The 13,445-nt window shown below is 34.9% G+C and overlaps 1 protein-coding gene across 2 annotated transcripts in view; it reads right to left on the bottom strand.

Moving 5' to 3' along the window:
- Positions 1-1,664: 1,664 nt before the first annotated feature.
- The window catches only part of LOC100247318 (DExH-box ATP-dependent RNA helicase DExH7, chloroplastic), a 126,124-nt gene continuing 114,343 nt past the window's right edge, over positions 1,665-13,445 (bottom strand). Inside the window, exons 30-35 of one of the 2 annotated variants that reach the window (XM_010659699.3) lie at positions 12,419-12,511; positions 6,386-6,616; positions 5,253-5,345; positions 3,381-3,503; positions 2,101-2,336; positions 1,665-2,021 (exon numbers count right to left, since the gene is read on the bottom strand). In XM_010659699.3, the coding sequence (XP_010658001.1) occupies positions 2,259-2,336; positions 3,381-3,503; positions 5,253-5,345; positions 6,386-6,616; positions 12,419-12,511 (618 nt within the window). In that variant the 3' untranslated portion in view covers positions 1,665-2,021; positions 2,101-2,258. The remainder of the gene's footprint in view (positions 2,022-2,100; positions 2,337-3,380; positions 3,504-5,252; positions 5,346-6,385; positions 6,617-12,418; positions 12,512-13,445) is intronic. The other variant, XM_002263853.4, reaches the window with a different exon arrangement.

Raw genomic sequence — 13,445 nt, 5'->3', positions numbered from 1 at the left:
TGGAAGCTGTTCTGGATTCTCCTGATTCCACTCTCCAGACTCTGGAATATGGAACTACAAGAAAAATGGTTAAAAAACTATCCAAATGAACAAGCGACTAGCAATGCATGGAAATCGAGGGAAATGTTTAAAGTCTGATACAGGAAGAAATATGCTGCATGCAGTAATCCAGGTTCCATATAATTCTTCCTGACACTCAATAAGCGACATACGTACTACTATTAATTAATTTGAATTCCTTCTGGAGATGATATGAGTAACTCTCCTCCATGAATTCCTTCTGGAGAGAGCAAGAGAGAGAGAGGGAGATGGAAGGATGTCTTGTCCTTCTTGATTTTTTAATTAATAGAAAAGATCCATTGAATTTTTGTTGTCATGGAAGGTTGTCTCATCCCTGATCTTTTTAATTAATAGAAAAGAGGCATTGGGTTTTTGTTGCATGCCAATTTTTTGAGGGTGTGTATATTGGAGGGAGGGGGGAGGTAATGACATTGGACGGACAGTGAAAAGAAGACAAGTTGATAAGTGAACTGAAGAGGAAGAAAAATGCAGCATACTCAGTAATCCAAGTCCCAAATTATTTTTCCTCAAACTCCATAAGTAACATTCATCCTGTATTAATCAATGTTTTCAGAATCGGATTGATTATTGAACTGGAAAAATTATTGGTTTACCGTTCACTAATTGGATCGATAGTCAAATCATAATGTCATAAGTATATAATTTATATATTATTTAAAAATTAAAATTTTATTTGAAAAATTAGAAAATTAGTTTCAAATTAGAAATTAAAATTAAAATTAATATTTTAATTTAAAATTTATTTTTAAATAAAAAACTTATTTTATAATAAAAAATTTATTTAAAATTATAATATTTTCATTCATTTAAATTAAAATCACAAGTTTTAAAAATCATGAAGTAAAAAATAAATAAATATAAAATAAAATAAATAATAATGGAGATGAGGTAATTTAAAAAAAAAAAAAAATTGGAAAGGGAGGAAAAGAGTGGCCAAAAAGGAACCGGGGGTGGGGTTGGGGGCGGTGGCGCTGAGGCGGGTTGATGGGGCGCTGGATGGGGGAGGAGAACCGTTTAGTTCACCCGAACCGAATCTGATCGGGTCATCTGGTTCATTGGTCCGACCGCCAGTTCTGATGGTTCAACGCTGATTTAAAGGCTCCCCGACTCAAATAGCCGAACCATACTAGATTGATGACCGGTCGGCCAGTCCGGTTTGATTTTTAAAACAATGGAATTAATTACTAATGGATTCCTTCTGTATGATGATGAGTGACTGACTCCTCTATGAACCACAAACCTTATTAGTTCTTCGCCATACAGGACATGGAAACCATGGATCACCTTTTGCTTCTAAGATTTGTGATAGAAAACAGAAGGCATTTATTACATCCCTAGGATTTGATAAAAAACTGAGACTTGAGGTACACACATTGAAACAATACCATCATTTAACCTATTATTTGAAAGGGAGATTCAATAACTGACAACTTTATTGTGAAATCGCATATATTGAAACACCCTGAGTGATTCAATGAAACATTCCCATGTGAGAGTTTTGAAGGGGAGAAGGAGATTCAATAAAACAAACTTCCATGTGATATTGAAAGAACACCATTCATCCTGTCTTTGAGAGAGAGAGAGAAATTGAAAGAGGTGTAGGTTTCCTTTATTGTAGATCGAACGGGGAACTTCAAAAATCCACTAATTACAAGGAAAGACTAAAAAACAAACTTCCATGTGATATTGAAACAACACCATCCATCCTGTATTTGATTGAGAGGGGGGGTGGGTGGGTGGAGGAGGGAGGGAGGCTGATGATTATGACGTTAAAAGAGGTGTAGCTTTCCTTCATTGTAGATCGAACAGGGAACTACAAAAATCCACTTATTACAAGGAAAGACTAAAAAAAGTAAGATCTACACTACTAAGAAGTTGAATAGGTTTTTCTCATAGTAAAAGTTTGTAGCTTTGAGTATACAGAAATATGTGAAGCATCCCTGTCAAAAAGAGAAACATCTAATTAGGATGGGGGACATGCTTAAATTAGTTACAAAACAATCATGGCAGTTTGATTACCTTTTGAACTAGATATATGACAATCACTCATTGTTCCAGTAGTTTTTGGGTTTGGTTTTATTCACTCTCAGCAAGCGTCATGCAGAGGGGAGCACATTATACAGAAAGCAAGCCCACGAGTAGAAATGATGGGCATCCTCCTTGTGTGCAGTCATAAATTACTTTGGGGATTTCTCTTCTTCCAACAACAAATGGATAATAGACTTGACAACTTCATTATTAACAACAATTGCCTTCTGAAAAACAAAGAAAATAATGTATGTTCGGGGATTGCAGACATGAATAAGAAGAACATGAAGAATAGATATGGGTTTTTGCATGTATTAGTAAAATGACACAGAAAATAGTATTATAGTAGTTGCCGATAGAGTTTCCAACACTTGCTCCTTACAAGATGTTCTGCTTTGGAAAAAGACTGAATATGCTCAAAGGAGAAAACAAGAACAAAATTTTCTGATAATGCTACTAGCCTTAAAATCTTTCAAAATTTGAAAAAAGAATATCAATGGTGATGCAAATTGGGATTAATTATAGGCTCTAGGTAAGGATACAATGTTTATGAGGTTAAATTAGGTAAAGATACAATGTTTATGAAGTGTTTCTGAGATGAGGGTGTTGAGAGTGAGGGAAGAAATTAACTCACGCTGGAGTTGAGCAGCCTCGGTAGGCATTAAAAAACAGGGCAACTGGTGAGATGGTTAGAACTTTTATAAAGAGCACAATATAATTGTGCCACCATTAAAAAAATGAGATTGTAATTTCTTTTATAATGTGATACATGAATCATCTCTTGTGGACAATAAAAGACCTGGTGAGGGGATCTGAAATAGAGAAAAGGAACAGGTCAAATTAAACTTTGACTATGGCTGGTGTGGGAAGGGGAGGTTCTAGGCTCTACTCCATCGAAAGAAGTTCTGAAGACAAGAAAGAAAATGGTCCATAGATATCACCACCAGAGGAAAATATTTTCCTTACAAACAGTTTTATACAGACAAATGCACACTCTCTCTCTCTCTTCCTCTCTTTTTGGGTTTGGAGCTCAATGACAACTATGATGTTTATTAGCAGTGGGCCCAAATAAAACCTGCCAATTCTCCAAGAATCCCTTTTTTATTTATTTATTTATTTATGTGGACCAACAAATTTTCAATGACAGAAAAGCAAATGAGAATGTGAACTGAAGATAAATTTATTGCAGTTTCATGATTCTGATTGCTAATTTAAGTATGGCAGATGATATTACTAAATGGTATGTGGTATTAGAAGCAAATTGAATGTACCTCTGGTTTTCTAATCAGCTCCTTCAGAACAGAATGAAGAGTTACCCGGAGTTCTTTGAACAGGACAGCAATTTGAGCTGGTGCTGCCAGTTTTAACCATCCATCTATATTGACCATTCCACTCTGCAAATAGCAAACATCAACACACCACTACTCCAATAGAAATGAACCATCAGGCAGATCCAAGTTGTTCTAGAATTCACTCAGTTGCAATTGTATATTGTCTGGTATGGACAATAATTTAATCACAGCAGATAACAATGCTTGAATGTAACAGCATATTCCTATATATTCATACATCTTAGGTATTTAATTTGACCATTAAGTGAAGTAATAGAAACACACATAAAGACATTAGTTAAACAAATAATACTTAATAATTTCTCATTTTTAAGACTTCATTTAGATTATGAAAAGTATGTGAGAAAGTGGGAGGAAAAGAAGATAATGAGGGAAAAAGGGAAGGAAAGAAAAGATAAGTTAAAACTCAGTTTTTCTATAATGATTTTTCCAATTCTATTCTCTTTTACATATATAATAACACATTTATATCCTGTTTGGTAGCAAAGTTGAAAACTGTTTTCCTAATTTTTTTTTTCAATCAAAAAAGGTTATATTTTCTGAATTTTAGAGATTTTGAAACCTGCATGGCAAGCCAAAAGGACTGGTTTTGAATATGAAAATAGTGAAAACATGTTCCGTATTATATGTGAAAACAATGAGTCTTATTTAATTGAGTTCATTCAAAACATACGAAAGCTGATGGAGATAAAAATCTTAAATTACAGAGAGTTCACACTTCTGTTAGACATAAATATAGGAAGTAATTGATTTTATTATTTACTATTTATTTTAGAGTTATTTTTTATTTATTGAAGATCATAAAGTTGGTTCTATCAAAGCTGTCTTACAGCCTAAATGGAAACAAATATGATCATTGGTTGATTTCTTCCTTCAGTAGAATCAGTCAACTGATTGATTGTGTGTTGAATTTTGAAACTTTTTGTTTTCATCAATTCATGGAAGAATGAATCAGGGGAAAACCTATGAATGTACCACTTACAAGAGAAGACCTCATGATAGCCAATATGGGTCTGCATCACCCATCAATGAATGGTGTTCTTCAACTCATCATCACTTTAGATGGTGAAGATGTTATTGACTGTGAACCAATACTAGGTTATTTGAACAGAGGGATGGCAAAAAATGCAGAAAACCGAACAATTATACAGCATTTGTCTTATGTAACATGTCGAGATTATTTAGCTATTATGTTCACAGAAGCAATAATTGTAAATGCACCAGAACAGTGGGGAAATATAGAAGTACCTAAAAGAGCTAGCTATATTAGAGTGATTATATAGGAGTTGAATCATATATCTTCTCATTTATTATGGCTTGGCCCTTTTATGGTAGATATTGGTGCACAGACTCCTTTCTTCTATATTTTCATATAAGTACGATCTATTTGAAGTTGCCATCGGTACGAGAATGATGCATAATTATTTTCGTATCAGAGTAGCTGTATGTAAATATTCCAAAGACTGTTTCTTTCCTTTTTGTATGGCTATAATCTAGTCTTGACCATTGGATTTTTTTCTTTTAAAGACCATTTAATTCTTCTAATATGTACATTTAGTTAAAAGTGTAGCATTTGACTCTCTGTCTGCTTTTCCCAATAAATTCTTCATACATACACAACAATCATGAGAATTCAATTCTTTTCCCTACATGCATTGCCAGACGGTATGGATGAGATAAACGACCTGACAACATTCTTTTAACATAACCTTATATTAAAACAATTATCAGCATCTACACTACCAATTGACATACTTGAATGCTGAGAGAAGACGGACAGAAAATGGTTACCTGATGCTGAACATTGATGGAGCCACCAAACAGCAAAATAGAGTATGGAGAGATGATGGTTGTATCCCGAAGAAATACTTTATTGGTTTCAACCTGAGAATATTAAAAATTAGATTTAAATTCTTTCTATAATTGCATTGAGTAAACAGCAACCATCTAGATATTGTAATTAAGCAACTCATTAGGACTGCATGATCAGAATAAAATGACAAGAATAATATGTGCCAGTAAAATGCATCTAATGCAATTTCAATCAACTTCTGCAGAAGAAAATTCTGATGTCCAAGCACTTATCTTTCTCTGTCTCTCCTCATGTTACTTCCATAGAAGGATGGACAAGCTTTTTATTTATTTATTTATTATTATTATTATCATAAAACAGAGTATGGATGATTAGATTATATAGCAGGAATAATATAAGGATGTAAAGACGCATCTAATGGAACTAAAATCTTCTTTCTGCAACTGACAAATCAATTTAAACTATACAATAAATGCAGCTCACTTCATGGAAATCTTAGAGTTAAGTATTGAGAAGGTCACGATTTTCTTTTCTCTGAAAAAAGGAAAAAGTACAAATTAGTTTTTTCTATTAATAAGCAGGAAGGCTGAACCCACTATGTTAAAACTTTGCAGTGTGAACAAAGCATATTGTCGTGTGAGAGGTTAAGAAAGCATGTTGGATATTACACATTAATTTTTTTCCTCATTGTTTTAAAAGTTAGATAAGATTAGATAATTTAAATTCACAAAGGAACAACTAATGTTTCTAAGATTCTCATCCTGACTCATGTCAACTGAATCTTCCAAACAAAATTCTGAATCAACTTGGATCAGTTATGATTGACTCAGGCATTGGAGGAAGTGTCCATAGTAGGAACAACAAATAACATCCAAAAACTTTCTTATCTAAATATTGGGATAAATCATAAACTATCATGAATTTGCATGAAATAAAAACAGGGGAACAATTCAACTCCAGCATGAAAAAAATATATTTATGAGTTGCAAAATATCTGAGTCATCTAAGCATTTATTTTAGAACATTGTCATAGTTCAGTAAATAAATGTGAATTTTTGCAAATGATAGGGAAAAAGACTGAAGTAATTCCATGGGATAAAAGCATGCCAACCTTTTCGAGGAAGACGAGGAATGGGTACTGAAAAGCATTCAAGTTACCATTGATAGAAGAAGGATGTATGTGAACTTCTCTTCTTCCATCATACCAGACTGGACGGCCTTTTGTTGCCGAACCAGAAGACTGTATAATGTTGCCAAGAGCTACTCCAGCAATGCCTTGCTCAGTGGCAGCTACATTTGGGTATAAACCAGCACAAAGAATTGCCTGCAAGGCACCATTAGGCTAGATGTCTAGATCAGTACATATGCTATGAAATTCAGATTAGTTAATACAGTTTTCTGGTTGTCATCATCACTGACAATGGTTACCACTTCAAAACCTCAATAAGGATAAAGGATTTATATTATTAATCTAGCAAGTGAGACAAAGTGGAACATTTATCCAACTGTAATGATTAAAAGTGAATCATCTGTGTTCAGGATAAATTGGTCATAGCCACATGCATGTAAAGGATAAAGATAAACAATATTACTTCATCCAATCCCATGACAATCGTATTAGAAGCTCCACAGAGTTATTTTATACATAAACACAAAAAAAGGGAATCATGACTAGAATATGTGACTTGAAATCATTTAAATTCTTACAATAAGTTGGAATTCGTTTACTCTTCTTCTCAGCTACCAGAGTACAGTCAAGGGTAAGGTTTTAAATCTTTGTTAGTAATGCATGAACATGATCATGTTAGATTGAAGATCATATTGTTGGATGAGCAAGAGGAATGTTGACCTTTGTGCTGGGTGTGCTCAACCCAATGGATCACCTGAAATTTAATTTCAATTGTTCTTCTTTAGGTAATCCTAGCCAGAAAGGAACTGGAGCAGTGTTTCACAATTACAGGGAGTTGTGGTTGGAGCTTTTCCCAATCACACTGGACTAAGTCTATGTTGACAAGTGTTAACTGCATATTCAGAGATTTCCAGCTTTATACTTCCTATATTAGCAGTAATTTCTAGTCCATAAACTCTTTATATTAGCTTTCGGATTCAATTCTAGTTGATCCTTTATTTTAGGGACAAATTATTTTAATTTCCATAATCAAGGAGCAGATTTGTAGCTGTCATATTTAGCTCCTTGATGGAAGGGATTTGATGATTACTAATGCAGCAATTCAGACCAGATTGTAGGGATTGGTTTTAGATTATTCTTCATATGGTTTTTTCTCTTTTCTTGTATATTGTACAATCTGTGAAGTAAATATATAGAAAAATTTTCTTCCCTCTCCAACATGGTTCAAAGTCATAGTATCGGTCATTGACTCAAAAGGTATCAATCTTGCTAACTCAGATCGGTATTGGATGATGCACAAAATATGTTAATTTAATAGCTCAAAATTTTTTTAAAAATTATAATTAATCAAAATATAAAACATTTATATTTTTATTAATTAATTATTAAGATATATTGTGGGATTTGCTTCACTTCTACTCCTCTCTTTGGATCTCCCGTATTGCCGCTTTTAAAGGAGTTCCACTTAATGTCATTCAACTCAACTAACTTTCGGTTTGTGTTTCAAAAGTTTGAGATAGTTGGGGATTGCCTTTGTGTATAGTTTTTGTATAGTGTGGTGTACGTATTACTTTGATCAAGATGTGTATTTTGAGGGAAGGACTTCTCATCCTTCTTTTGTACCTTTACTATCATCAATAAATATTTTGTTTCTAATAAAAAAAAATTATTAAGATATATTAAATGATATTCTTTTATATGAAATTTACCATTTTTTAATTATTTTTCTCAATTTTTAAGTATAATAAACTCAATTATAAATCAATTAATTTATTAACCGTTTATACTTATAACCATATAAATATTCATATTCTTACCTTTATGCCCATAGCCATATAAATATCCTTGTTTACCTCCGAAAAATATTTTGAAATCCCATCTTCAGCCCATACATCTAATCAATAATGCATAATGCCAGATAATAATATAATATAATACCATATATATTGTTGGCATGTAAAAAAATACCCGATACCCATTCTTTTCCTAAATCTGAATCTTCTTCTCCAGCTAAGGGTGAATCTTCATTCTCAAGCTTTCAAGGTCCATGAAGCACAATCGATGATGTCTATGCAAGAAAAACCAAGATGCCAATGAGATGTCTTTGCCAATGGCAAAAAGGATTTGAAGATGATGATTAGAGAAAGAGAGAACATCAACATTATATCGTCGCTTCTCAACTTTCAATTGCCACAATAGTAGCAGCAGGCAACCAAGAAGGGTGATTTTGTGGATGAAGAAGAAGAAGAAGAAAAGGGACTTGTGATGTAACTTTGAGGTATTGGAATTTGGGGTCCAATCTGAAACTCTATCTGAGTAAAATGTTTTTTTTTTTTTCAAAATAATTGGCTGAGTTAGACAATTCAGGACAAGTTAACACCAAGTTGGTGTTCAATGTTATAAATCGTAACTTGAGAATCGGAATCGTCTCAGACCCTGCTGAGGTGGATATGACTCAACCGATACTTTGAACCCTACTCTCCAAACCAACAGTCTGGCTATAGAAGTGGAGGTAGTATACTTTTGGAATGCCTGATCCAAGCAGATTCATTTGTCCCGAGTAATTTCATAATGAAGGGTGACTCAGTAACAATTATTTCTAGGGCTTCCCAGATGAAAAAGGGGCCTGGGAAATTGGATGATGTTACATAAGATATGTGATGGGATGCTCCTTTTGTGGTACCATGCTCCACTAACCACTTAGCAGATTCACTGCTAAGCTAAGTGCATCTAGTCTAGAGGATTTTGTTTAGTAGTCATTGTCTCCTTGATTGTTTTGCTTTTTGTGTTACTACTGTTGGGTTTTGGTACACTTTTGGCAGCCCTTTCTAATATTTTTTATCATCTCCTATGAAGGATAACTAAATTCTAATTATACTTCTGGTTTGGATGCAACATGTTAGATAGTGTACAGTTATTTCAGTTATTTACTTTTCCTTTTCTTTCCTTATTGTATTATGGGTCCCACTAACATGTATATATATACCCAAGTCCAATGTGTATTATTAACAGTTTTTCAATAACAAAAATTAGGGATTCTCCCTTTTCTCTCTTTTCACATGGTATCAGAGTTTAGGGAGAAAAAAAAAAAACCTAATTATTTCCGGTTTATTTGTGAATCAATTCTTGGAAACCTTTCTGTGATTGTGTTTCATTCCGGTCACCTTTCCCATCTCCTAAAGCTTTCCGATCAATGGTATCGCCATCAGAAAACCCTCACCGCCATCAGAAAACCCTCATTCCCTTCTTTTCCCTGACCAACCACTTTATTTCCTTCCTCCTCGTGTTTTTGGTTGTACTTGCTTTGTTCATATTCTCACTCCTGGACAGGACAAACTTTCTAACAAAGTCACAAAATGCATCTTCTTGGGATATTCTAGACTTCAAAAGGGTTATCGTTGTTATTCCTCTGAGACTCATCGCTACTTTCTCTCCACTGATGTCACTTTCTTTGAGGACTCACCATTCTTCTCCACCTCTGAGTCTCTTCCTGTTTCTGAAGTCTTACCCCTTCCCATTATCTCTCTACTTGATACAGTGCCTTCTCGCCCACTTCAGGTTTATCATCACCGTCATCGTGTCGCTGTTCCTCCTTTGGCCGAGGTACCTGCTGACTCACTTCCTATCCCTTCGGCTTCTCCTGCCCCGGTTCTGCCTCCTTCTGCTGACTTACCCATTGCTCTTCGGAAAGGTAATCAATCTACTTGTAATCCTCATCCCATTTACAATTTTTTGAGTTACCATCAATTATCTTCACCCTATTCTACATTTATTTCTGCTATATCTTCTATTTCTCTTCCCAAGAACACCCCTGAGGCTCTTTCCCATCCAGGTTGGCGACATGCAATGGTAGATGAAATGACTGCTTTACACTCCAATGACACTTGAGATCTTGTTGTTTTACCCTCTGGTAAATCTATAGTTGGTTGTCGTTGGGTCTACACAGTTAAGGTTAGCCCTGATGGTCAGGTTGATCGCCTTAAGACCCGCTTAGTTGCTAAAGGCTATACTCAGGTTTATGGTTCTGATTATGGTGACACTTTCTCTCCTGTTGCCAAGATAGCTTCTGTTCGTCTATTGCTCTCCATGGTTGCTATGCGTTCTTGGCCTTTTTATCAGTTAGATATTAAAAATGTTTTCCTTCATGGGGATCTTGCTGAAGAAGTTTATATGGAGCAACCACCTGGTTTTGTTGCTCAGAGGGAGTCTGGTTTAGTGTGCAGGTTACACCGTTCTCTATATGACTTGAAACAATCTCCTTGAGCATGGTTTAGCCGTTTTAGTTCTGTTGTTCACGAGTTTGGCATGTTCCGCAGTACAACAGACCATTCCGTTTTCTATCATCATAACTCTTCGGGGCAGTGTATTTATCTGGTAGTTTATGTGGACGACATCGTCATTACAGGCAGTGATCAGAATGGTATTCAAAAACTAAAGTAACACCTTTTCACCCACTTTCAGACTAAAGACTTTGGGGAAACTCAAGTATTTCTTAGGGATTGAGATAGCTCAATCCAGTTCCGGTGTGGTTCTTTCCCAAAGGAAGTATGCTTTAGACATCTTGGAAGAAACCGGTATGTTAGACTATAAACCGATAGACACTCCTATGGATCCAAATGTCAAACTTATACCAGGACAGGGGGAGCCTTTAAGAGATCCTGGGAGATATCGGCGAGTTGTAGGTAAACTGAACTACCTCACCATTACTCGTCCAGACATTTCTTTTCCTGTAAGTGTTGTTAGTCAATTCCTATAGTCACCATGTGATAGCCATTGGGATGCTGTAATCCGCATTCTTTGATATATCAAAAGCACACCAGGCCAAGGTGTGGTGTACGAGAATAGAGGTCATACCCAAGTTGTTGGTTACACAGATGCAGATTGGGCTGGCTCACCCACAGATAGACGTTCCACTTCCGGGTATTGTGTTTTTATTGGAGGTAACCTAATATCCTGGAAGAGTAAGAAACAAGATGTAGTGACCAGATCTAGTACTGAAGCCGAGTATTGAGTTATGGCTCTGGCAACATGTGAACTCATATGGCTGAAACATCTTCTTCGGGAGTTGAGATTTGGAAATGATGAATAGATGAAGCTCATTTGTGACAACCAAGACGCTTTGCATATTGCATCCAATCCAGTATTCCATGAAAGGACCAAACACATTGAAGTTGACTGTCACTTCATTAGAGAGAAGATCGCATCAGGATGCGTGGCGACTAGTTTTGTCAATTCAAATGATCAACTAGCAGATATTTTTACTAAATCTCTCAAAGGTCCTAGAATTAAATACATTTGTAACAAGCTTAGTGCATATAACATATATGCTGCTCCAGCTTGAGGGGGAGTGTTAGATAGTGTACAATTATTTCAATTATTTACTTTTCCTTTTCTTTCCTTATTGTATTGTGGGTCCCACTAACATGTATATATATACCCAAATCCAATGTGTATTATTAACAGTTTTTCAATAACAAAAATTAGGGATTCTCCCTTTTCTCTCTTTTCACACAACACAATTGTTGTTTCTAGTAGAAAAGAAGTATTGTAAACTAAATGCAAAATGGACTTGACATGAAACAAAATTGTAACTTTATGAAATCTAGTGATGGGCTGACCATCTGAATGTTCTGAAGGTCTACATGTTTACAAGAGCAATGACGTCACCTGATGACCTAAAAGAATTCCTTTTAACCTAAAAGAATTCCTTTAACGAAAAAGGATATGCACAAAAATGGAGGCTGTTTATGTAAAACATGCATCAATATTTTCAAAATGCACCAAACACATGGCATTCAAAATGAGGTTGGAATACAAAATAAACACCTCTTGCTTGCAATTAATAGCAAAGTTTGCTGAAGAAATTCAAGTGATGATGAACCATGCTCCATAAATGGAACAGGACATCTGTAATATCCAACAATTCTGTTTGTGGTATGATGAAAGGGTCATCAGAACAATATGCAAACTTTGATGTGAATATGTATTGAACAGTTGTGAGATATCAGAATTCACCTTCACAATTGAAAAATGATGTGAATATGTATTGAATGGTTGTGAGATATCAGAAAACCAGCTGTTGAGATTCTCTTTCTTTTTCCTCTCAATCTGAATCAAGCAAGCATTCTTTTGTTAAAACAAAAAGACAGAATTGAACAAAAGAGATCTCAATTATTATTGTTTTGTTAAAAACTGCATTATTCAAGAAAAGGACAATATATTTACTTTTTGAGCCTATATTTTGTTAAATCAAGCAAGCATTATTTCTTTAAAAAAAAAAAGAGAAAATGGAACCCATGAGATACAGGTTGAAGGGGTTGGCTTTATGCTTTCTCTCTCTCTCTCTCTCTCTCTCTCTCTATATATATATATATATATATCTGTGTGTGTGTGTGTGTGTGTGGAGGAGATTTGCTCTACTCTTCCCTTTCTTTTGTTTATGAAGGATCACGGACAAGCAATTCAATGCAGGGAAGGTCTTTTACTGTCAGAAACCTCAGGGATTTCTATAATTTAAGATATAAATTGAAAAGAGATCCTAGAGTTAAAGCTGAAGCCACTGCAACATCAGAAGGCCAACCAAAATGAATAAGGCTTGAGGTAAGGAGAAGATACAGTTGCTGCTGAGCCAAGATGAGGAAGTGAGTGAGTTCTCACTACAGGTTCAGAATTGCATTATGTCCCAAAGATGTATGAAATAATCTTGAAACAGCCTAACACTTTATTTAAGGAAAAAGAAGAGGATAAAAAGATGTAGGCCAAGTGTCTTGACTTTCGGAAGAAGAAGAAGAAATGAAAAAATAAATAGATAAGGACAGTAAGAGAGCCTTTGCGTGCCTTGTATGTATCCCGTGTCCTTCGGTTAAGTGCCCTTTTTTGTTAGGCTTTTTGACATCGATTTTATTTTCCTATCAAATAAATAATAGACACAAAAAAGAAAAAAAAAAAAAAAACAAGACAGAGTAAGAGAAACAGAGGGACACTCCTCCCTTAATTTCTTTTCCTAATTTTACCACTAATATTTTATTTTGATTGTCAAAAT

Source organism: Vitis vinifera, chromosome 12 (assembly GCF_030704535.1).
Source record: "Vitis vinifera cultivar Pinot Noir 40024 chromosome 12, ASM3070453v1".
NCBI lineage: Eukaryota > Viridiplantae > Streptophyta > Magnoliopsida > Vitales > Vitaceae > Vitis > Vitis vinifera.
The sequence above is the reverse complement of the archived record's forward strand: the minus strand, read 5'-3'. Positions and strand labels throughout refer to the sequence as shown.